This window comes from Hoplias malabaricus, chromosome 13 (genome assembly GCF_029633855.1).
Source record: "Hoplias malabaricus isolate fHopMal1 chromosome 13, fHopMal1.hap1, whole genome shotgun sequence".
In the NCBI taxonomy this organism is placed as follows: Eukaryota; Metazoa; Chordata; class Actinopteri; order Characiformes; family Erythrinidae; genus Hoplias; species Hoplias malabaricus.
In genome coordinates this window covers 26,946,974-26,973,205 of record NC_089812.1, presented here as the reverse complement: position 1 = coordinate 26,973,205, position 26,232 = coordinate 26,946,974, and the positions used below count along the sequence as shown (strand labels likewise).

General features: G+C 37.4%; 2 protein-coding genes across 2 annotated transcripts; both read left to right on the top strand.

Moving 5' to 3' along the window:
- The first annotated feature begins 125 nt into the window (after positions 1-125).
- Positions 126-18,534, top strand: dnajc7 (DnaJ (Hsp40) homolog, subfamily C, member 7). The gene is made up of 14 exons (XM_066642170.1): positions 126-223; positions 6,844-6,932; positions 8,129-8,253; positions 10,640-10,753; positions 10,940-11,014; positions 11,303-11,421; positions 12,268-12,421; positions 12,870-13,034; positions 13,405-13,496; positions 13,579-13,652; positions 13,739-13,885; positions 14,765-14,914; positions 15,460-15,522; positions 15,721-18,534. Exons 1-14 carry the CDS (start codon positions 156-158, stop codon positions 15,756-15,758), a joined length of 1,473 nt encoding a protein of 490 aa, XP_066498267.1. The 5' UTR covers positions 126-155; the 3' UTR covers positions 15,759-18,534.
- A 175-nt stretch (positions 18,535-18,709) lies between these two features.
- odad4 (outer dynein arm docking complex subunit 4) lies at positions 18,710-25,172 on the top strand. Its single transcript, XM_066642169.1, has 12 exons — positions 18,710-18,914; positions 19,029-19,160; positions 20,221-20,374; positions 20,579-20,640; positions 20,875-21,028; positions 21,465-21,689; positions 21,859-21,987; positions 22,243-22,321; positions 22,431-22,517; positions 22,866-23,062; positions 23,631-23,731; positions 24,489-25,172. Exons 1-12 carry the CDS (start codon positions 18,798-18,800, stop codon positions 24,522-24,524), a joined length of 1,473 nt encoding a protein of 490 aa, XP_066498266.1. The 5' UTR covers positions 18,710-18,797; the 3' UTR covers positions 24,525-25,172.
- The last annotated feature ends 1,060 nt before the right edge of the window (positions 25,173-26,232 follow it).

Below are 26,232 nucleotides of genomic sequence, written 5' to 3'. Positions count from 1 at the left end.
TCCTGCAGAAATACAAAATGCACAGTAAATGTAGAGGCAAGGAGGTGGTTTACTGCGCCTGATGACGTATGCATACAAGGGCGGGGTTTCTGGGAGCTCCCGCGCTGATGATGCACGTTCACGCTCAGCGTTCAGACTCCGCCCCTCACAGCGAAATGGCGACCGTTGGCTACGACGAGGCTGCGGGTCCGGAGATGGAGCTCAGCGACGAAGAGCAGGAGAGGTAACACCGGACAAAGGCAGCAGAGTGCAGCCCAAGGGCAGTCACGTAGAGGGTGTCGTGGCAAATCAGTGTGATTTTGGGGGTCTTTCGCCCTCGACTACGAGCTGACAGAGAGCTCAAACATTGCGGGGTGCTGCTGGCCTGGTTTTGGGGTCTTTAACTTAACAGAGGAAGGTTGCGTGTTGGGAATATTATGTGGAATTCCCGTTTGACAGCTGCTTATTTTAATGTACCTTTCCACCTTAAATCGTGTCGCAGTTACATTCTGGCTCCTGAGGGAAAATTCGGTTCTGAAGCTGACGAATAGCAAACCAACTTCATCCTCATGGGCTTTTCTCGCTGCTTGTTTTGTAGTCTCTGGCTCAGTGCATCAACTGCTGGATGGACGATTTTACAGCACTGTGCAAAAGTTAGAGACCCTTGTTTAATTTCCAGTCAAAGCAGCCACTACTAGTGCCAGAAGATTGAATGAATGTAAGGGGAAAGTTTTTTTTATAAAGGGGGAGTTACCAAAACTGGAGTTCAAGTAATTAGCAGCTATATATATATATATATATATATATATGCAGAAAACTGGTTTCCTAACCAACATGTTTATGGATTTCATTTTTTTTTTCCAAGTTCCAACTTTGTTTCAGATCTAAGAAAGTCGACAGGCCAGTCTGTCAGTCCTTTGACTTTGTGGATATTACAGTTTTGAGTATCTTGTGGGTCTTTGTTTTAAGTTTTGCTTTAAATGTTGATTGACAAGTGCAGGGCAGTATCACTGTCAAGGGGTTTGAATGGCTGTGGTAACCCCAAGCCAAGGTTTCTTACTCCTTTCTGTCTATAGTGACATCACATAATACCTTTACAATTTACATATTTTAAACTGAATTTGTTTAATATGATAGGCAAATATAATTGATACATGGTGAATGATGGTAAATTGACAGCAGGTAATGAATAGTATAAGATATCATTATTAGCTGGGTAGAACTCTAATTGCCCGAATGTTGCCAATGGCTGACTGGTGGCTGTACTTATTGACTTGTGGCTGCCACTTAACAACTGGCGGCTCCCAATGACTGGTACTTCCTGCTGCTCGTAGGAGATAAAACCTCAGGCTGAAAGGAAACAGAGCTGTAAGACAAAGAGTGAAATTTTGTTGGTGTTCTTAAAACAGACAAATGAGTGCTCAGCACCTTTTTTGAATGTGTTTTTGATCATGAGAAATAGAAAAAGCAGCCAACGTGTACTACTGAACTCTGGAAAGAGATTAATTCTACAGACTGCTTTGAAAAACTGAAAGCAGGCCTCTAGAAATACAAAAGGTGTTTAAGTGCAAAAGGCATATGTTATTAACGCTGTTATATCATGTTTTGTAACAGTGTTAATTGTCATTTCATTGGATGAAAAACTAATTAAATAAATGGATTTTGGTCTCTGAACTGGGGCGAAGTACTTTCTGGATTGTTTCTGGCATCTAAAATGTAAGGCACAGTTATTTTTGATCACTGAGTGATATGGCTGTAATGGTCATGCTTATGTGAACACTGGCTTTGTTACCCAGCTGAAAGGAATGATAACAGGAAGAGCAATCTTTCTTGCCTGGGCCTAGGGTTTGTACTCTCGCTAGAGCTAAATTATTAAGGATTTTTGGTGTTATAAGTGTGGTTATAGTGTGGTGTGTGGACATAACTCTACCTGACTGGGTGTCAGGAATATTCATCAGAGGCTTCTAGTACTGCTGTCTGCATTTAGATGAACTGTTGCCCCTTTAAAACCCCCACACATCTCCATAAATAGACATTCCATGTAGTTTCTGTTCACTGGAAGTGAGGTAAAATCTTTCCTTGTCGCAGTAACCTAATTTTCCTTGTACTTAATTTTAGAAGTTTCAGTATTGATTCTTAGGTAATTGCAGGTTATAACTCTGACAGATCAGAAGACTAACACCTGTACGGCAGTGTCTTGTTTTGCTCTCAGACTCGTCATTTATAGCAAAAGTAAAGTCCCTCATGATTTGAAAAATAGAGAAATTTGCTGTGCAGGTACCTCTCATGTTTGTATGGTAAATGTTCTGTGTTTATTTAATGTTAAAAAGAGATCTTCTCCTGGTGGAACCATTTAAAGAGAAGAATGAAAAAGGGCTCTTTTGATGATCAAGAATGTAATGTAGCATAGCTACATGACTAGCGTGATGCAGATCAATTCATGCTGATTTAATTTCCAAACTAGTTGCCTGGGTATGTATCTTCCAAAAATTTGATGTAGTAGGTAAATATTCAATCTGTATATAATATATATAGCCTGAGCTTTAAAAACACTGTTTATTATTTTTTGTATCTAATGAAAACTAATACATCATATATCATTCAGTGTTTTAGCTTGTCCATTTTCTTTAAAGTCATAAGGAATGTTCCATGAACATGAATGTTTGGTGTCTTAAATGAGACACCATAGAGGTAAAGTGTTCCTGTGAGAGTGTAAACTTCTGGTACTTTCTGCAGTGGCCCAAAGCACGTCCCCGAAGTGCTAGCATGACGCAGACTGTCAGTGTGCGTTAAAATGTGGTTAATTTAGAGGTTGTAACATCATCCATCAGGAAGTTACCAGCATGCATGGCATAACAGGCCTTAGGCAGCAGTGGCAGCAGCTGTCAAGCGTAGCCAGTGTGGGAGATCACTAGCACTTAAAGAGAAATCTGTTAATAGGTGAGAAATGTGATAGCCCAGTGAGACACAAGATCCCAGCAAATCTTGTGTTTCTGTGCGTTTCCTGTGCACAGATCGCGTAATGCTATTACTGTTATATAAGTTTTGTCTTTAGTATAGTCGTATTTTTTCTAATTCTACTGCTACCATGCATGGATTTGATATTTAGCCCATTGGGTGGATTCCTGCATACATGTATTTAGGCCAGTACACGTTTAGCTTGTGGAGCAGGCAGAGCGAGGTTTAATCGCCCCAGAGAACTCACGGAGCAGGCATAGTCAGATGTATTCGCTTGGGGAGTGGGCACATACTCCTCTATAGAGCAGTTATAGCAAGGTTTAATCACTCTCTGGACTGGACATATTAAGGTGAAACTGACCCTCAGAGCAATTAAAAAAAATTGCAGACATTGCAATTTTTGCCATATGCATTTGTTCAGTGTTAAATATTTCTAATATTTAAAAACTTTCGCAGTTTAATGAAATTCAAAATATAATTAATTACCTTTTTTCAAAAGATTATATATATATATATATATATATATATCTCACCTGTGAGTTTAAATCTGTGGTCTAGGTTTTTAAGGTCTGAAATAATAAAATTGTCATTGAATTGTTGTTTGTGAGATGTCACAATTTATGCCATTTTTAGAACCACAGGACATTAGCCACGAGTCTAAATTAATATGTGCGTTTAGACCGCCTGAATGACTGCCTCCCCATTACTGAAATATCGGAGACACTTGTGTGAATTGTGTTTTGGACAGCTCACAGTTTTAGAGCCAACTCTTACCAAACTTTATTGAATTAAATAAAAATAATAATACCCCATGATTTAGTAAAATATTTGTGTACATATCATGTTTGTTATAATTTCAGTACAAACAGCTTCCTGCTGAGCACTCTTTATGTCAGTGGTAATGTAGCCCCTACCTGCTGGCTGTCAGCTTTGCTACTTCTATCTGGAGAAAAGGACAAGGTTAATCAGGGGTTTGTTCTAGTGAAACAGGGCTATGGAGAGCACATGACTGTTACTCTAAAAAGAATAATGGAAATAACTCCAGAGATAAACTCTGTCACAGGCTCAGTGAATATGTGTTTGATGAATGGCAGACTTTGGTGTATAAGGCAGAGTTGAACACTGGGTCAAAGCTGATTTAAAATACTGTTGGGTTGTCCTCCCAGAACCGACCACTTATATGGCTGTGCTTTTTAGTTTTTAGGTTTACTTTTACACACAACCCAACAGCTTGGCTACTGTGTTGTAAAGATTCTAGACTTAATAATATCTAAACATTTTACTCAACATGTAGAAAATATTCATAGAACTTGCTTAAATTTAGTACGTATGTTGTGCATAAGATCACTTAGACAGATGCAGTAAAACCTTGAATTATGAGTGAACCGACTTTTAGAATTTTCCGCGATACAAGCCGTTACTCTGTGGATTGTTTGCTTTATAATGCGAGCCGAGGATGGAGTTATGAGTGAGCAAGCTTACACTACCCGCCACTAGGTAGCTCACCGAATGTTCAGTTCGCTTGGTTATCTTGCCGTGCAAGCATCTCTATCATATCACTTTTTTGTAGCGTTGTAGCATTAAGTGTGTAGTGAGTAAGGTAATAGAGCATGAAAAAGAAAAACTCCACCTCTGCCAGCAACTTTGTCTGATCTTCAAGTTAAACCCACTTAATAGAACCAGTTTATTCTTCATATTCTCTTTTGTTATGTATTATTATTTTTTATACATTATTTGTTATTTATAAAGTACATTTTTCTTATTTAAAAACTTTACATTAATTGTAATCGTGGTAAAATGTTACATTAATTCTTATATTGATTTGCGCTCTTATCGCCCAGCACTAGCTTTTAGGTAAAAAAAGATTCTTGCAACCTAGATTACTCAGCAAAAGATGAGATGGCACATTTTCTTTAAAACGTCTGATCTCAGTTGTGGTGCTGGAATATTTCTTGAACAAGTTGTGGGCAACAAGTTTTTTCCATTAAACATTCACAATGCAGTGTATTGTTAAAAGAGCATGAAGAATCCTATCCTTGTGTCATGTAAAATTTTGAATCCTCTCCTGTCTAAACATAGTTCGGGTTTCTATGTTTAGCACCAAGGGGTGTGGTACCCCTCCACACATCACCCCCCAAATCCATGTGTGATCTCACACAATCACACACAAGCTTAGTATTGCTACACAGAAGCTGTTGCTACACTAGATTACAAATATCCGTTCCTACAATTAAATGTACATTAAATATTTGGGGAATGTGAGCCTGTTTGTTTGTTACTATGCAGTTTATATACACACAAACACATGCAAACAACTTTTGTCACATATGAGAATTGTTAGAAAGATGCTTCCACTTAAAATCTTCAGTGTATTTAAATTGTTGAGCTGATGATGTGGTGTAAGCTGAATATTTCATTGATAAATTAAATCACTATCCTGAAGCTCATGTCCTTTTTATCAGTTGTTTTTGGTCGTTGTGTGATTTGTTTCAGTACTGTTACCTGGACATGCTCAGATACCAGCAACTTTCAATTTCCAACACCCTCATGTAATTAAGCTTGTCACAACAGCAATTTTTTATGACTGATTTATTGTCCCAGATATAAATGCATTTAAATGGTACAGATAATATTAGTATAATAATGCAACTACACCCCTTTTAAAGTGCAATGAATTTTTAGCAAAAACTTGGTTATTAAGAAAATTCAGACATTGGAATTGGAATATGAAAAATGTGAAAAATGAAAAAAGAAAATAAACCTTAAATAAATGAAAACCTTTTTTTTTTTTTTTTAAACAAAACCACATAATGTTTCCAAAATAGAGTCCAGAGAGAACCACAGAACAAAGCAAGTGTCTAAAGTATTGGTGACAGTAATACTTATGTAAACAAACATGCCTGCAGTGGCGGCTGACATATCTCTCGCAATAGTTGCGATATCTGCTAAGGTGACTTGTTCACTGGACAAATTAAGAGCTAGTCATCTAGTCAACTGATACATTGCACTGTACAAATTAATCAGGAATCAAACTAGACACTGTCATCCAAAGTTGAAAAGTTTTATTTTTGTGGTCACCTCATGTAGAAATACCACTAGTTTCATAAAGCTTTCTCTTTATAAAAATACTTTACAGTATTTGTGTTATCCAGGAGTCCATTAAAAAGGGCTTCTTTAATAAAGTTACTTTGCCTCTACAGTGAATCAACAATCAACTGTTCTCATAAACAAGTAAAATACCATTGAGTCACCCTTTATAAATTTATAAAGATAATGTCCATATGGTTTTCTCCCTGTGTCCGCATGGGTTTCCTCCGGGTGTTCCGGTTTCAGCCCACAGTCCAAAAACACACGTTGGTAGGTGGATTGACGACTCAAAAGTTTCCGTAGGTGTGAGTGTGTGTGTATTTTCCTGTGAAGGACTGGCGCCCCCTCCAGGGTGTATTCCTGCCTTGCGCCCAATGTTTCCAGGTAGGCTCTGGATCCACCGCGACCCTGAACTGGATAAGCAGTTACTGATAACGAATGAATGAATGTCCTTATTTTGTACAATGAGTCAGTAATGTAATTATTGTGACAGGCCTACATGTAGTAGTGTACTGATTCGGAGCCTAACTCTACCCAGACTAAATAGTTTATCCTCTAATACATTCCAGTTTGTCATACAATTTAATGTATTTTTTTTTTGTTTGTTTGTTTGTTTTTATGGTGGTATTAAACAAGGTACCCACACACATACAAACAACTCTCACACATAAATCATTAATAAATAAAATTTACAAAATGCCCTTATCATAAACTGATTCTGTTGTTGCTGTATTTTTTAAAGGAGACTGTGTGATCCTTCATTTGTCCTTTTTTGTGATTATTATCTAACTGTGTGTTTGTGTGTGTTTATCCCTCCAGGGAAGCTGAAGGCTACAAAGAGCAAGGCAATGCTTTTTACATTAAAAAGGATTACTCTGAAGCATTCAATTATTACACAAGGGCCATAGGTAACTCCCATTTTGGTTTCCATGTTTCATAACAGAACAATATTGTAAACACATTGTTTACAGACTGAACTTTTCTTAAATAAAAAATTACTTATTGTATATATGTCATGCTCAAGGGTGGTTCCTGGACATGTATTAAACCTAATCTTTGGTTTAACTGCACACTACCCCCATGAAAATCTTAAGTCTTGTCATAATGTTAAGGCCACCTCTGTTTCTACACACATTATTCATTTTATCAGCTTCACTCATCATATAGGTATAATTTGTTGTTCAACAAGTACAGAATGCAGGCCTCCTGCAGTTTGCTGTGTATACTTTATTATCATAGTTTCACCCTGTTCTTCAATGGTTATGACCACAACAGAGCAAGTTTTATTTGGGTGGTGAGTTATTTTCAGCGCTTCACTGACAGTGGCATTGTGGTCCGATCAAACGCGGTACACAGTGTTGCAGGGTTTATAAAACACTGTGTACATTTACTGTTCACTCTGTCAGACACCTTTACTCTGTTGGTCCACCTTGTAGATCTAAAGTCAGAGACAGTAGCTCATCTGTTGCTGTACAGTTTGTGGTGGTCATCTTGATATTTTTGGTTGGTGGACTCTTTGGTGTCAGGCAGTGACCCCAAAGACTGGTGTTTAAATATTCTAACTGCTCTGCTCTGTCTGATCAATTTTATTAGTGCAACAAAAACAAATAAGCCACCACATGGATAGTGTCCCTGCAGTGCTTAGAATGATCCAACACACACAATTCCTCTATGGGAATTCTGACCATTTGAATAACAAGGGCACAAAGGGCAACAGATGGGCTGCAGTCAGTAAGTAACAAAAAATAAACATAGTGCACCTATAAAGTTGTCCATGAATGTAGGAACAAGGAAGTGGTTTTAATGTGATATATTGAGGTGTTAATATATAGTAAATTCAAAAGTGATTTGCTGTACATAGTTTAGGTAGTATTCATACAAAGCCAGTTTATCTATACCTAATAGCAGATCAAAATAAATAAATAAATAGTTTTTTCACCATGGCAGCGTCTTGTTTTGGGAAAGTTGTTTGACACTGTGTAAACCAAAAAAAGAGGACCCAGTGCTATTTTGAGAAATGTTCAAGTTCCTCTTACCTCGATGAATCTTCTGTTTTTACAGACATGTCTCAGCACAAACGTACTTTTTATTTTTATTTTTGCAGATGTGTGTCCGAAGAATGCTAGTTATTATGGCAACCGTGCAGCCACACTGATGATGCTGAGCCGCTACAGAGAGGCTTTAGAGGACTCCCAGCAGGCTGTGCGGCTAGATGACACCTTCATGAAGGTTGGAGGTCCAGAAGCTAACTGTAATGAAAGCTATACTTCTAAGCTTCAGAGCAATAGTTTGGATGATCACTGCTATGCATCTTTAACTTACTCTGCTCCCAAAACAGCTAACCACTGATAAACTAAATAACGAGCCTTTCTTGTGTAGATGTGTAGCAGTTGTGTCAGTACTACTCTAGAACAGTGGTTCTCAAACTTTTTATACCAAGTACCACCTATGATTTTACCACAGAATCATGTGCGCCCCTGATTCTTCCTCTGTGCCGGGGGCAGAAGGCAAAATCTTGCTTGAAATTTACGTGTTTTTGCCTGAATTTTGCTTGCTTAACACAAAACTATCTAAAATATTAACAAAAAATTATAGCGAGAATACAATAACTAAGTCTAAAGTGAATGTTTTAAACACAGTTATACATTTGAGAACATATAACATTTATGGGCAATAAGGGTTTTGAAAAAAGTAAAAAAAAAAACGAGAAGAGGTCAATTTAAAATCATTTATGTGCTTTAATAGGCTACAGGTGAAAACAGCGAGGTGGGGGCTTGGGGCAGGTGCTCACAGTGGGTCTTTGCGCTTGTAGCAGGTGAAGGAGGGGTGGTGCGGGGTTAAACTTTTTTTTAAGGCTATAATAATGCAAAGAACAGTCACATATTCCTTCAGCCAAGTGTTTTCTCATATTTTGTCTTCACGTGTACAGAATTCTTGCTTAGTTTTTCTCTATATGTGTCTCTGGATTTAGTCCTTCTGGTCTCCAGAGTATTTCTCATGTTTGGTCTCGGTTGTTTTTACTTTGCCCTTTTCATCATAAAATCCAAATTGTTCACATCTGTCTCTAGCCTTTGCTTACATCCAGTAAGCAACTGAAACTGGGCTTTCTTTACACTGATTTCTCAAAAATGACAGAATTTAATAATAATAATAAATTCCTAAATGAATAAATTCTTTAATTAAGTAGTACATTTTTTGAGGTCATTTGGCATACCACCTCCTGCTGCTTCGCGTACCACAGTTTGAGAACCACTGCTCTAGAACTAAGATTGAGAACTATTGATGTACAGAACTTCACCAGAATTTTCTTTTTAAATATACCTTTCTACCTCAAAGGCAATGTTCATGAAATCCCATGTCTGTAAATAGATAAAAAATTAACCAGTGTGCTAGGCTTCTTCTTATTCAGCTCATGAGCTAGAAGCAAGGAAAAAACTCCCATACTGCCTTTTAAGCGGGGATTATGCCAATTATATGTATATGTGTTTGGAGAAAGGATATATTTGTAGCAGCTGCTGACAGTGAACAAAGTTGTCAGGAATTATTGTAAGCATGATGATTTAAAGTGACCATAGTGGCTATGTAAGAGTCCACCATGCTGTAGTTAATTAAGCAGTGAGCAGTGATGCTCAGACATGGCATCAAAGATGGGTTAGACACCATAGCATTTTTACTTACTTACGCAACAAAAAAATGACAAAACTACAAACAATAGCTTGAAATGGACAAACGTATGCAAAATAATATCATTTGAAATGTTGTTTACAATTTTTAAGTCTAATTTGCAATGGTAGCTATGATTAAATGCATTTTGGAGAGAGCTTGGTTAGTTAAATTCTGGTGGGTTTATCAGCACATTTTGTTATTTCTCTGCTTAGAAACCCTTGTTTTAACCTATCTTCCAGGTTTTGTTTGTTGAAAACAAACTATAAAACTATGCTGATTCTCAAAGAACTGGTCTCACAATATCCTACCTCTTAAACTACCTTTTGTATGTAGTAGGATTAGGGAAGTCTAGTTTAGATGGAGTATTCTTTACTGAGCCATACTAAGAGGACTGCCATTAGAGGATGCTGTTAGTTCTGGGACTTGACCTCATTATGAGGAAGAGCTCAGTTTGTCCTCTAAAGCCAGCAGACTTAAGGACGTTGTGTTATTTTGAAGCTTCAGATGTGCAAAGATATTTCACAGGTCAGTAATCAGATGGAAATATATATTTAATGTGCATTTTTGGGTATGTAAGGCAGGTCAATTTATGTTTAGACAGGTCAAATAAGCTGTGCCCCAACATGACCATAAAGTGTACAGTACATAGTCTGGATAAATTGGAGTGCTTAAAAACAGATTTCCCTATTAGATTTTTACACCTTATTATTATTATTATTATTATTATTATTATTTTATTTATTTATTTTTTTAAACAAAAAGACATAAATATCCCCTAATATCTCCTAAATATTTAGAGGAAAATACTTATATCAAAGGTTTTGCTTGAAATGTAGAGTCATACCTGGCTTGATGTTGCATTTGTTTCTTGATGGTTACACAGAGGGCTTCTTCAGTTTTTCTGATCGTGAGTGCATGCACATTGTCACGCATATTTTCTGTCCCCCAGGGTCATCTACGAGAGGGCAAGTGCCACCTGTTACTTGGTAATGCTATGGCTGCCAGCCGCTGCTTCCAGAAAGTTCTGGAGCTGGAGCCAGACAACAGCCAGGCTCAGCAAGAAGTAAGGCCAGTTATGACACTGTCAACTGTTACAGCCAATCTGAACTACGCTGGTGAAAGACATACTGAACCATGGCTTCGTATATATGTTGGAATTATTGCTCAACACAAAATGAAACCTATCATAAAGCAAAAAACTTTCTGTAGCTAAACCCTGCTAAAGTGTATTTTTGTTTTTGTTTTATAGTTGAAGAATGCAGAGTCTCTTCTGGAGTATGAGCGCATGGCTGAGATTGGTTTTGAGAAGCGAGATTTCAGAATGGTCAGTTCGTGCAACAATTAAAAATTCATTTAACACTAATATGCACAGCATGTCGCACTGCAGAATTTAGCTCCAACCTTAATCTAACATGCCTTGTTCGGGTGGTAAACCTCTTCTGGAGCATCTGAACATGTACGGTGTATTTTGATTTGTATAATGTGCTACATCACCAGGACAATTATTGAGTAGACCTGATCAGAGATGATTTGAGTGTTATAAAGAAGATTTTGCCTAGGAACAAATACCTATAAGAGAATCTGACTAATTTCGTGGTTTGTCTGTGTGTAGGTGGTGTTCTGTATGGATCGGGCATTAGCATCAGCGTCTGCATGTCACAGGTTTAAGGTCCTGAAGGCAGAATGCCTAGCACTGCTCGGACGTTATGCAGAAGCCCAGTCTGTTGCCAGGTAACTGAGTAACAGTCATAAAAAATCTGTTTGGTAAAGACATCAAACATTTTATAAATCAAAGGTAACTTGTTGTTTACAAGTAAAAAAACAAATATTTCAGGACCAGTAGTTAAGTCAGAAAAGATTATATATGTCAGGGCTAAGACTTGCGTTAAAGTTTTGTATGAGTGAATGTTTTTACATGTGGAAATATTTTCTTTGTTTTTAGTTATTTATTTTAAATGTTTAACATTTAAGTTTAATATTTGTAGCTGAATTTGCAAACTGAATGTAGCTGAATATGAAAACCCATTTCTAGGAACGTTGAGATATGTTGTAAATTGTAGTAAAACAAGAATCTGTCATTTGATAATTATCTTGAAAATGTATTTTAACTGAAGTGTAATTTTTGCCCATTTTGGGCAATAGTCCATAGTCACCATTGCCTGATTCTCCTGTAGGCAGGCCAGTCAAGCACATGCACTCTGTGTCTATGAATCCATGTCATAGCACATACAGAATGAAGCCTGGCATGGTCTTGCTGAAATACCCATGGACTTCTTAGGAAAGATGTCTTGATTGCAGCATATTGTTGCTGTCCAAAATAGTCATCAATCTCCAAAATAAGAACTTTATAGGAGATGAGCTAAGGACCAGAAATTTACAGTTATTTAAAGGTTCAAGAGAATTAAAAAAAAAAAACACAGGTTAAGATTTTTATTACATTTTACAAAATGTCCCAAAGTTTCTGGAAATGGGGACTGTAAGTTAAAGGCAAAAATGTATATAAAGAGCATCTATATTGTGCAATCAGTTGGTAAATTCGAGTTTATGTACAGCCTTCTCTCATCCTCGCTCACACAGTGATATCTTGCGGATGGACACCACGAATGGTGATGCCCTGTATGTGAGGGGCTTGTGCCTGTATTATGAAGACTGTATCGATAAAGCTGTGCAGTTTTTCATTCTGGCACTCCGTATGGCACCTGACCATGAAAAGGCCCGTCTAGCCTGCAGAGTGAGTCAGCTTTACTGAATTTTGCTTATTTGCAAATGTAATATGATTACATATTGATGAAGTCAGTGTTTCTGGAAAAGTGCAAGAATGCTTTAATCGATGACGTATTCAGAGTCATTCACCCTGCTCAGTGTTTCCCAGTAGAGGTCCTGGAGTGGTCTTGCCCTGCATATTTTGATGATTTTACACACATCATCAAACCAGCTATGTATTATTATTTAACATTTAGATGTAACATACGTATTAGATTATGTTAAGATGATGATTTGGAAAGTTAGACGTTAGAAACGAAGACACAAAACAGGGCGCAGTGCTGTAGGACTGTATTTAAGAATCACTATTAAAAGCATGTAAACTATTTGGAGTTTTTACAGTTATCTTGCAGATATCTTTTCTCTTTCATGAAGTTTGGGTGAGAATGTTTATTCTTTGGATAAATTCTTTGCAGAATGCCAAAGCACTGAAGGCTAAGAAAGAAGAGGGGAACAAGGCATTTAAAGAGGGCAATTTTGAGGAAGCTTATAATCTCTATTCTGAAGCCCTGACCATTGACCCTAACAACATCAAAACCAACGCCAAGCTCTACTGCAACCGAGCCACTGTTGGCTCAAAGGTGTATTTATTTTAAACATTTTTTTTAATTCAAGGGCAGGGATGTCTTATGATATCACAGTCATTTTAGTATGAGCAGATAGATTGCCTTAAAAAATGATATGCCAATAATACAAATAAATATTTAATGATGTATTTATTGTACTCTAGGTGATTCCTCACTGTGATAAAATATTAATATGATATTGAATATATGTTTTCATCTTTTGTTTTTGTTGATTTTGACTGTCATGGCATAAGTGAATATTTAACATTACATGGTTGGTCTTATAAGGTTATCATATTCACAGTACTGAAAATATATTTCCTTATTGACACACAGGTGCAAATATAGACAATAACTGCCATGTTTTTAATATCTTGTCTTCTAGTTAAAAAAATTGGAGCAGGCCATAGAAGACTGTACAAAGGCTATTAAACTGGATGAGTCATATATTAAAGCTTACTTAAGAAGAGCCCAGTGGTAAGCCTGTTTTGCGTGCGTGTGTGTGTATAAATGTTTTAGTGAATGAATATGCAAGCACTGACCTCTTATGTTCCTGTAGTTATATGGACACAGAGCAGTATGAGGAAGCAGTGCGAGACTATGAGAAGGTCTATCAGACAGAAAAAACTAAAGGTAAGCATGCTGAATGTGCTGATCAGAACACATTATACTGACTGGTCCCATGCAATTTCCCATTAATACTGTTTCTTGTCTTTCAGAACATAAACACCTACTGAAGACTGCTCAGCTGGAGCTAAAGAAAAGTAAAAGAAAAGATTATTATAAAGTTCTCGGAGTGGACAAAAATGCGACTGAAGATGAAATCAAGAAAGCATACCGCAAACGAGCCCTTATGCACCATCCAGGTAGAGCCCCACTTACACGTTTTCTGAAACTGTCGTAATAACATCAGCATTGGGTCAGCCATGTACATGGGTAAACAGTTACACATAGCACTTATAAAACTCTGAAATAGGGATGCACTTATATTTCATCCATTGATTTACTTTGACAAATGTGAATTATTTGTTTTGCCCCTTAATTCTGTGCATATATGTATTTATGTGTCAAACCCTTTTAAATGACTGCAGGTACACATTGAATGCAAGCCATAAGGAGTCATTTTACACTTATTGCTAGAAACATTAAACAGGGCGATTTTCATAAATTGTATGTATTAAATGTCTAATGTACAGTGCACAATGCGCCCCTTTATAGGTTTCATTACACTATCTATTTTATATAATACCTCCTGCCCAATGTGCAAGAAAACTGAAGCAGAACTACAAAGAATAACTGATAAGAATATAATAATCCTTGGATGACCAGATGTTTTTTCTTAAGGAGGACATTTGATTTCATGACTCAGCCTGTAGCCCAAATAATTTAAGTAAAGTTCTTTTAAGTAAAAAAGAACTTAAGAGCTTTTTCAGTATTCTCTTTTTTTTTAATAACGTAATGTGACCTGAAATTTAGTTTTCATTGTAGTGAAAGACTGCCCTTGATATTTCTCATTGAATATTAGGGCATTTCAACTTTTTTTTTTATTTATTTTATTTTTTTCCCCCCCTGCCATGTCTGTAATATATGGTCTATTACTCTGGGCAGTAGTGTTGCTGTTTTCCTGTTCTGAGAACAGAAAACATTGACATGAAACACTCACAGAATAGAAACCAATGAGCCGATCCTGAAGACTTTCTCTCTCCTCACCTAATGACTTTCTGCCTGTCAACGTGCTCTCTCAGACCGTCACAGTGGAGCAAGTGCTGAGGTACAGAAGGAAGAGGAAAAGAAGTTTAAAGAAGTCGGAGAAGCTTTTACTGTGCTCTCAGATCCTAAGAAAAAATCACGCTATGACAGTGGCCATGACCTGGACGATGATGAGATGAATATGGGTCTGTCTTTTATCTTGTACATATTCATACAAAACCTCAAAATCTTAATTGGCATAGACATGGTTAGTACATAGTTTAACAAGAAAAAAAAAGTTATTGTTTATATATTAAGTATACAAGTAGGCGTAATTATTTAAAATTCAAACATCCTCCTGCTCTTGTGATTTTTATGGTAACAGTTGCATAGTGTTAAAAATGACAAATGTAATTTTATTCAACAAAATAGAACAAAAACTAAGGCGGTTGAAAACAGTAAGCACTCTTTACATCATGAAAAATGTGCTGCAAAAGCATATTTTTAGGATAATATTTTATCCACCATAAGTGTGAATTTTGGTTTAGACGATTTAATGATGATCACTCTGATGGTAGTGATTGTGAATGCAGTTTATTAATTCTTTTAAGACTACAAAGAAAATGGAGCAATTCAAGAAAAAAATTAACAAATCAAAATCAATTCTTCTCTTTAAAGTTTCCAGACCTTAAAAGCACTAATGTTTGTTTGTTTTATTGAGCCCTGTGTCTGTTTATTTTTCATCCTGCAGATTTTGATGCCAACAACATTTTCAAAGCATTCTTTGGTGGCCCTGGAGGATTCAGTTTTGAAGGTAAGCCATACAGGACAGCGTGCTTTAGTACTTTCTTTAATTTATTAAATACTCTCTTTAATACTCTGACCAGATTACCATTATAATGCATGTTGTCAGTTGTTTTAAATGATCCGTCCATGATAATTGCCATGGTTTTGAGATTTGGTAGATTCACTGTTCTGTTTAGACCAATTCACACTCTTATCTGTCCTATAGCATCCGGACCTGGAAATTTCTTCTTCCAGTTTGGTTAATTGGCCTTTCTCCAGCATGTATGCAGTAGACCCACACGACCTCCAGACTACCCCAGAACGGACTTTCAGCCCTCCCACCCTTAACTGCTATGTTGTGTACTGGACCCTGAGTCCATGCCATTGACTTGATCTGATGCAAAAAGATGTTTACGACCGGCATATAAAACCATAACCATTTCCAAAACAACGCAAAGCACTACAAGATGCATCAAACCTCTTTTTACTTAAACCCCCTCCCTCCTGAATGCAGGCTTTTTAAGTAGGGTTTTTCCACTACTGTATAATGACACGGCTGAAGTTCACCCAATTGTATTTCCCGTAAGTACTTTAAATATATAATAATCCTAGTTAAATAAACACTACTGAAACTATGACATTTGGTTAGCTTGGTTCTAAAAAGCTGGTCTGGATTTTCATAATGTCGTGATTGTAAATGTAAGATGTTGTGGTTCATGGCCACCACAGACTGAAAGTATCAGAATGAAAGCAGGATTTGCACAGGAAGCTAACTTGTCGTATGCAAACATTTTGAACATTCCTAGTCAAATCCTGTGTTTTGTTGATTTACTAAGTGAACACATCCTCTACAGAGAGCACCCTTAATTCCTGCACATTTCAGTGGACTCTTTCTGTTGATTTTCTGAGTATAATGTACTCAAGGGAAAATATCTAAAATATACGCAATATGAAATGACATTTGCAAAGGAAACATTTTGTCTTTAATGTTAAATTCAGCAAATAATTGAAATGTGCAGAAAATGTGCCATTTGTAAAGGATGTGTTGACTTATTTTTACTTATGGAAAAAAACAAAACTTGATATTTGACCATGATTGTCCAATTTTTTGCATAGGACTGTAAGCTCAAACTGTTAGCTTGTTACTTGGAGCTTGTTATACCAAACGGGGGGAGTTGTCCAGTATCACAAATAAAAAAAAACAAAAAAAAACATAATATTTCTCAGATGGAAGTTAGCTATAATCTCACTTGTTTTTATCTCTGCGTATTTGTCCCATGCCACGTTTGTCCCATGCCAAAATGAAATGTCTTGGAAATCAGCTCTGTGTGTTAAATTCTGTCTCACAATTTGGGATAAATACTCAACCCACATTAACTGTGCTACTGCATACACAATGCAGAGTGTGTGGTGCCTCAGCACCTACTAGTGAACTCTTCCATCTCTGCAATGTTCATGTTTCAGTGTTGCCATTCACCTGTTGCTGCATTGTACATTTTACTGGAATGTAAAGTGTTTTTTTGTGTTGATAGTTGATGACTGTTTTGTTTTGGTTTCTTTTTTTTTTAACTGAGATATATTCACTTCTTTTATATCAATATTTATTGTAAACTCTCAAAATCAGATGTGAGCCACTGAAGAGGCTGGAGTGTGGATGGATGATCTTTAGATGCACCAGGATCTGTATGTTCAAATGGCCTGGGAGAGATGTTTAGTAGCTTTCTGCTTTTCCACCAAGGTGTAACTTGTGCTGTAACAGTTGAGGTGGAAGTTTTTTGTTCTTTTTTTTTTCCTCCACAACCTGATTACAGAGTGCTTGTTTTCTTTAAGGGTTCCAGAGCAAATAGCTGCTCATGGCTTAGATGAATTCCCCACGATGCCAGCTAAAACATTTTGCAGCATTTTTGGAAACTGGAATTATGGAAATTTGCTGCCCCAAGTGTCTCCCCCTGCATGCTTCCTTAATTAATGCCTTGTTCGCCTAAAGCCTCAAGTATGCTTCAAATTGGCACTTGTTAAAATGTTGCCTTGCCTATCCTAAGATCCTTGTGGTGCAGTCGAAAGATAACATCCACATTGGTGTAGCTCATGCTGAAGGAACCGTCTAGACCATGGACCGTTTTCAAATAGCCGTGTAAATAAAGTGTTTTTTTTTTTTTTTTTTTTTTTGCTTTGGTTTCTATCCCCCCTTTATTCGGCTTTGGAGTCTTTTGTCCCAGATAATAAACCTGAAAATGACAATTGGTTTTTAAATACTCTGAATACTTGACATATTCGAGAATTATACTTCACAAGATTAGTCTGTAATTGTTTAAAAACAAACAAAAAATATAAAAATAAGAATATCCCGTTAAATGGTTACAGTTATGTTGGTGCTTGGAGTTAAATTACTTAAGTACAAGAGTGCCAGCCTACCTAGCCTTGTTTACATATCATTTGCATAAAACATTACCTAATTAATGCAAATCATGTATTAGTGAGACAATGAAAAGTTGGATATTTTTGGAATTTATGCACTGCTTCCCTGTTGACCAAATTTTAATGTTAAAATTACAATGACTAGAAATTTTTAAATGTGAAATAAGGTATTTATTTTATATGGAAGAATGATGCAATGGTTTAGTGTATTGTTCCTAAACAGTGTTAAACAATATATTATTCCATTGAATATTTTCCATTGATTGTTTTAATGCACTGGCTACTTATACTTGGGTTATACTTGGGTCATGGAAATGCACAGTGTAAAATGACTTTAAAAGTGGGAGCAAGTGTACATGTAAATATGCTACCTCCATTTTTGTTTGTACACAGATTATTATTTTCTGCTATTATACATACTGCTAATTTTGGTTATTTTACAGCAAGTTAAGTACTTTAATGTGAAATATTTGTTACATAAACTGTTACATTCAAATATCCACAAAATAGTTTCAGATGTGAGTTTATACACAGATATGAAAAGATGGGGAGGAAGAATGTAAGTCATTACTTGAATGTAATAAGTTCAAATATTTGAGAGAATATATCGTTATATATAGATGCTAACGTGATAAAAAAAATCTTGCCAATTAATGCAATGACTTGATATTGTTCTTCACTTTGTTAGATATCCTGCTCTGTTTATATTTTTGAATCAAGTTTTTATTGGGGAGTCGAATCCCGAGTCGATTCCATAGTAATTAACTGCTGGTTTGTTAAGCGGTTGCTAGGAGACCACAAATGGGGACAGTCCTGCGTGAGGAGCCGGTGACCAGCAGCTAGTTTTAGTCCTTAATCTGTGTTTGTAAACTCATTGAAGTTAAAATGTCTGATAACGAGGGAGAAAATACTCCGAAAAGCACTTTCTCCACCTATATGGCCGAAGGGGACCAACTCTTCCACAAAGGAGAATATGCCAAGGCCATTGAAAGCTACTCTACGGTAAGATCTAGAGGACTTCAACGGTTTTAAGCTAGCTATCACTAGCTAAGTCCTCCTGTCACAGTTGTTAAATTTGAAGTTCATATAATGAAACAACGTGTTTGTTGGCTCTAGGCTCTGATTTTACAGCCAGACGACAAGAACTGCTTGGTTGCCAGATCCAAGTGTTTTGTGATAATGGGGGATCCAGAAAATGCACTGAAGGACGCAGAGGATTCCCTCAAAGAGGACAAGAACTTTTTCAAGGTGTGCAAAAACACTGAGCGTGTCCTCGTATGATTCTTAAAATAAAATTTAAGTGCATCACAAGCTTTTAATATAATGCAATTTAATATAAGTCAAAACCTCGTTCAAGGACCATGTTTTGAAAAATGTCCTTTCCCTATATTTGAATTGATGAGTTTGGTGTAGTGTGTATTGTAAAGGTTTCCTGATGTTATCAACAGCAAATAATTGTTGTCTACAGCTCTCTGACTCATTCTGCTCATAAGTAGTAAGAAGTGCTTCAACCAGGAGGGAGTTTTAAATAAGACACAATCCAAGGATGTTCACACACCAATCAGTCATAACTTTAAAACTATCCTTGTTTCTACCTTAATTGTCCATGTTATCAGCTCCACCGACCATACCGGAGCATACTGTAGTTCTATAATTAGACAGTAGGCCATCTGTTGCTCTGCACACTTTGTTACCCTCTTTTCATCCTGTTCTTCAATAGTCATTATTTGGGTGGCAGATCATTCTCTGTTGTGACACTGATGTGGTGGTGTGTTTTACAATGGCTAGAGTGGATCAAACACTTCAATAACGCTTTCTGGACAGTTCACACAAACAATTCAGCAGCACAACCAACAATGTAGGTGTGTCTAATGTGGGTCAGTAAATAGACACAAGTATAAAACCTCCAGCAGCACTGTTGTGCCTGATCCACTTGTAGCAGCAGAACTAACACAACCACCACCACATCATTGTCAATTCTGTGCAGACAATAATACACTACACAATTAATATGTGCTCCTTGGAGGTCTTGTGTGTGCCCTTGCTGTTGAAAAACAGTGGAATGGGGCTAACAAGGTATGCAGAGCAACAGCTTCACTACAGTCTGTAATTGTAGAACTATAGAGTGAATGTACATGGCCAGTGGAGCTGATAAAACAAACAATGAGTATGGAAGTCAGTTACTAGTTTTAGATTCTCCTTGAAAACATGAAAAATTACTTGGTGATGTTTTGTGGTTCTGAATATGATATTGTAGTACACGCATCATGACTTGTAAGACTGTCAAGGTTGTACATTGTGACATTAGGGGTTGTATCAGAAGGCAGAGGCTCTATACACTCTAGGTGATTTTGAATTTGCGCTGGTCTTCTACCACCGTGGACACAAACTGCGTCCAGAGCTTCAAGAGTTCAGACTGGGCATTCAGAAAGCTCAAGAGGCCATCAGCAACTCAGTGGGTAGTGAGTATTTTTTAACTTACTATACCACAAATGTGTGACTCCTTTATAATTACAGTACCTGGACCTGTGATAATAATACTGTTGGTATTAAAATTATTTGCTGTTTCTCTATGTATAGAGAGATTATGCATAAGGTTTGTGATAAAGTTTGTCATATTGCTCACCCTTAATCACTTGTCCTTCTCTCTCTTTTTTTCCCCCCAGGTCCTTCATCTGTAAAACTACAGAATAAGGGGGATCTCTCCTTCTTTCATAAGGCTGATGAAGTATGCTTGTTCCACACCTCTTTTGACATTAAAAAATGCACTTTTAAAAATTGTTTTGATTAACAGTATAAAATCCATTTTATAAATGGATTTTAAAATCCCAATTTGATTGTATAAAATCCAGTATTCGTGTTTTGTACATTGGTCTTATCAACATGAAAGTTGCAAGGTTAGGATTATATTTATAAACTCATGTGTCTGTTTCTTTTTTTTTTTTTTTTTTCTGGCAAAAAGCTGAAAATGGCTCGACAAAAGCCTTTTCTCCATCCCGTAAAAGAGATGAAGCCGCAAGGCCAGAAAACCACAACCAGTGAAAGAACAGCCAAGCAGCTATTGGGAGTGCTGCACGCTGACAAAGAGTATCTGGAAAAACTGCTCAAAGATGAAGGTTTGTGCAGCTGTTTCAAAATGGGGTAGTGTCGCTGCCACAGAGCTCCAGGGTCCCGAGATTTTGGGTTTGAGCCCCACTCCTAGTGACTGTCTGTGTGGGGTTTGGTGTGTTTTCCCTGTGTCAGCTTGGGTTTCCTCCAGGTGCTGCAGTTTCCTCCCACAGTCCAAAAACACATGTTGGTAGGTGGATTGGCAACTCAAAGGTGTCCATAGGTATGAGAGTGTGAGTTAGTGTGTGTGTGTGTGTGTGTGTGTGTGTGTGTGTGTTGCCCTGTGAAGGACTGGCACCTCTCCAGGGTCTGATCCCACCTTGCGCCCAGTGATTCCAAGTAGGCTCTGCATTCACAGAGACCCTGAACTGGATAAGCAGTTACAAGCAATGAATAAATATTTCTGAATGTTTGAACCATAGCATGTTTGTTTACGTGTCTCAGATCTAATAAAAGGAAAGACGCGAAGTGGTGAGAGGCTGCAGGATGTGATTCTGAAATGTATTTCATACCTGGACACAAGGACCGAATTCTGGCGCCAGCAGAAGCCCATCTATGCCCGGGAACGAGACCGAAAGCTTCTACAAGAGCAGTGGAATCAATCTCGGCATCACCCACCCTCTGACCCTACCTGCTACATCCTCAAAAACCTGGAGGAGATTGATGCAGGTGACATACTGCACTAGAGATTGACTTACATGTGTGAAAATGCTTTTCTCACTTATGGTTTTGATTCATGCTTAACTTCAACGGCCATAATTTGTGATAATGATTGTTTTGTTGCACAGCTTTTAAAAGAAGTAGTTATTTTGTGTCTTTGAGAATGTTTGTTTTGCAGCCCTAAGCACAGGCAATGCGGAAAGCAGCCTGAAAAAGGCAAGGGATGTCCTAAAGACTGTGCAGGGCTGGTCTGAAGAGGACCTGCCAGATAAAAAAGAGGTGCTAGGAAATCTCTACAGCTGCATTGGTAATACTACCTTGGCTACAGTTGGCTATATTTTTACACACTCAAAATTAAAAGTTGACCATGTTGTAAGATCTTGATTTGTAAAAGTTAAAAATGCTTCATGGTGCTGATTTAGATGCATTGTAGCTTAACTGAAATTATTGTAAAGTTAAAGCTGAAAAGAAACTTTATATTTAATATTAAGTATCAGCTTGTTTGTATCATCTTGTTTGCCTTGGCCATCAAAATAATTGGGTCTCATTGCTCTGTGCTCAGGTAATGCACTGATGGACCTGGGAGACATGGACAAGGCACTGGACAACCACATAAAAGACCTGGAGCTGGCTCAACAAAGGTGAGCCCACCAAATGATCCAGAATATGTGGCAAGTGTATGCTTTAGCTTGTGAGATGGTTGGAAGTGGTATGATTTGAATATTGACCTGTTTGATTTATTTTCAACAGCAAACTAATAGACAGTAAATCCAGGGCCCTGGACAATATCGGCAGAGTATATGCACGTGTTGGCAAATTTCAGCAAGCCATAGAAGCGTGAGTGTATCTCTCTGTATTGCTACATAAACTCACACAATAGCTTAGTCATCCAAACTGCTCTATGTCTGATAAAGATTTTGGATGTTCTAAGATGGTTGTTATTTACTGCATCAGTTTATGTGGAATGTTACAACTCTCTACCATTGTTTATAGCAACGTGCAAGTAAAAGAATAAACTTCAGTACAATAGACACAGCAAAATAATTTGACTACACACCACTTATCAAACTGTCTGATTACATCTGACCATACACACCTTTGATGAACAATATTTAATGTTTTTTTTTTTAATATTTATTAATAATATTTGCACGCACAATCTCATGTTTCATTGCATGTTTTTAGATGGGAGGAGAAGATACCGTTGGTGAGAGGCAGTCTGGAGAAAGCCTGGCTGTTCCATGAGATTGGCCGCTGTTACCTAGAGCTGAAGAATCTCACAGAGGCCAAAGATTATGGCATTCGCTCACTTAGTGCGGCTGATGACATCAGTGATGAAAAATGGCAGCTAAATGCAAGTGTGCTTGTGGCACAGGCCGAGTGTAAGTCCAAACTACATTCCCCACATCGCAGTGGAACTATCTAAAAAGCCCATGATGCTACCAGGGTGTTGTTAAGTTATATTGCTATTTCATCCCAGGTGGTTGCTATGAACACCAGGTGATGTTTTGTAATGCATGCTCATTTATTACTATTTTGCACTATTTGTTAAATTTATTGTTGTTTAAGACACATTAAAATATATGCTTTTCTTTTTCTGACTGTTTATCTATTAAGGATGGGCATGTCTGAGCTCTGTTCTCCATCCGAGGGCTCTGTAAAAAATCTTAAAATGCATGTTAATTTACTAAAGTATACACTCCCATTAACAGTACATTTACTCATTTAGGACGAAAAGTGCACTAGTGCCCCCGGTGTGTGCAGCTAGCTTCATTAATTTCAAATGATGCTGTGAAAAAAGAAAAAACTAATTTAAAATCTGATTGAAATGCCTATCCCTAAAATCATTCTGTCTGTTCAGTCTTCTGGTGTTTTTTGTCTATACAGTTGTGCATGTTGTAACTCTGATTTAGCTAATGTTGGATGTGTCAATCTTTCTTCCTGTCTCAGTGAAGCTGGGTAACTACAAGGCCAGTGTGTTGCACTTTGAGAGGGCACTGGACCGGGCTAAGCTGCTGCAGGATGACGCTGCAAGAGACGCCATCCAGAAGGTCAACACAGACATTCCACCTCTCTCCTCTCTTGTTCAATCAAGAGCTATCATTCACTCTTTGTTCTCTCCTACCATTCTCACATACTAAATTAAAATGGCTGAGACTCTAAACTTACCCACCTCCATTAGAATTTCTCACTTTTGTCCTTGTAGCAAAGACAAGTGTAGTTTTATATTTTTAGAAGAATCTCTGTGACGAGTGGCGATGTTTACATCACCAGAATCAAGCTTTACTGAGCGCAGTGAACAATGAAAATATGAAAGTGAAACAACAGTGAAAAATCAGCTGCAGTGTCCTTCAGTGCAGAAGCAAATACCAGAGTACTTTTTTTTTCTACCTCATTTTTGTGAAAAAACGAGACACGAGACTGTGGAACATTGATATTAGGATTTGATTGCATTTAGACACTAGAACACTGGTTCAGGTACTGATGTATAATTATTAGTTTTAAATCATAAAAAAAACATTCCAGTTCATCCCAGTGAAATTGAATGGCATTGGTGGGTTCAGACTGACACTTACATTGAACATGGTGACCAGAGATTACAAAGCATCAGCAGTAAGTGCACCTTAAAGTACCTTAATTCACTCACCTGAGTAGGCAACTGGATACTTGATGGCACAGTTTCATTAGCATGATCAATATAAAATACTTTTTACATTTTTTAAATTTCTTTTTTCTCTCATTTTAATACTTTGTGATTCTCTTGCTTCATTTGATTCCTTGAACTGACATTCAACTCTGGTCCAGCAGGCTCTTCATGAGACGAGGCAGATAGTGACACTGTGAATCAACTGACGAATGATTTAACTGAATGAAGGAAGAATGAATCCTGATTACTGTTATATTCATGGTCCTGCTCCATGTACACTGAAGTAAAGCATGCTTGGGATAAAAATCCAGTGTGTGTGCTTCAGTAAGAGGATGCTGTTTGGTAGGACTGAGAAATTCACCTATTTATTTTCATTTTGTGTACATATGAAGAGAAAGAGTAGTCCAGGATTAAACACTCCTTATAACCTTACACTGACAAAGAATAAATAGGTAGATATGTAAAGAAAAGGGTTTTTGTGATATCAAAAACAAGCTGTTTCAGTAAGGTTTCCACGTATGGAGAATGGACTGAATGTTAAAAGTATGATCTGAATATTTGTGTTCTTCTTCCAAAAAATGACTGGCAAAAAAATTTAAGATCATTATGTTCATATTTGTTGAAGTTTAGAGTTCAAGTTCTTTGTAGGAACATTGTTGAAATTTTAAAGGGCAACCAAATGCTGACCCAAAACTTTTGTCTCCTTTGAACTAATAAATAAATGTTTTTTTCCCTCTTGAAGTTCTATTTCTGGAAATGAAAGGCTTCTGCATCATACTGATAAGGTGCCATGTAGCCTTTTTTTGTTTTTGGCTTTAGAGTATTTGCATAACATTAAATGTGCCTGACAGATTGCATAATATTTGTGTGTGTGTGTGTTCTATGTTTGTGAGAAGGTTATGCAAGGAGCATTACATACCAGTACCTGAGAGAAGACAGTTTCAGCTTGCCTGTGTTTGTCCCAGAGGGGCTTATGAAAGAGATGAAGAGATGAGTTAGATGAACAGATTAGGCCTCAGCTCTTCATATTTTCTTAATATATATAATGTCTAGACACAGAAGCACTGTTTGGCTTTCCACTCAAGGCTGGTTATCTGAACAGATTCAATCTAGTCTTGTATACAGTACTGAATCACTCTGTACTTATAATGCTCCCTGGTTGAGGATGAGGTTTGGTTCGTGTTGATGAAAAACCCCCAATATTTAACTTTGCAGCAATGAAACCAGCACTAACAGCTTACAACACGCTGAACAAGACCTGACTGGGGGACTGTAGATTGTGTAACTGAACGTTACTTTTAGCAAATCTCTGACCGCCCTTCCACCTGCTTCTTTACTTAATATAGTATAAATGTTAGAGAATACCTGATTAATTCTAAAAGTGAAGTGTAAGCAAAGTGCATGCATCCTGGCACTGATCTACTTCATACTGAATTAAAAACAGAAACAACTTAATAAAAAAATATGAATTAGACTAGGACTAAAACCTAGGGTGACCTAGTTGAGATGGTGAAAAAGAGGACACGTCTCAGGGGGTGGGGGTGATTAGCTCTCGCCCCTCGCTTCCGTTGTATGGTTAGCTGAACCTATGTGTGTTTTTAGGTCCTTTACACCTTTATTTGCTACTCAAAACATGGGAGTTTCTTTTTTAATTCATGCGACAACTTACATTTACGTTTCGGCATAGCTGCCCGAGATGAGGGTAGGTACATGAGCTTTACCTGACAGAGAGGGTTTACAGAGAGGGTTATCGACCAATAACGGCAGTCAGACCGTCCAATCAGATGATTTTAGGCTACTTCACCACGCCCCCTTCTCAAGCGAACCAATCGGAGTAGGGGAGGGCGGGACCAGTTTGTGAACGAAACTCTTCTCGAAGTTCTATGTAAGCTCTAGAAAAACATA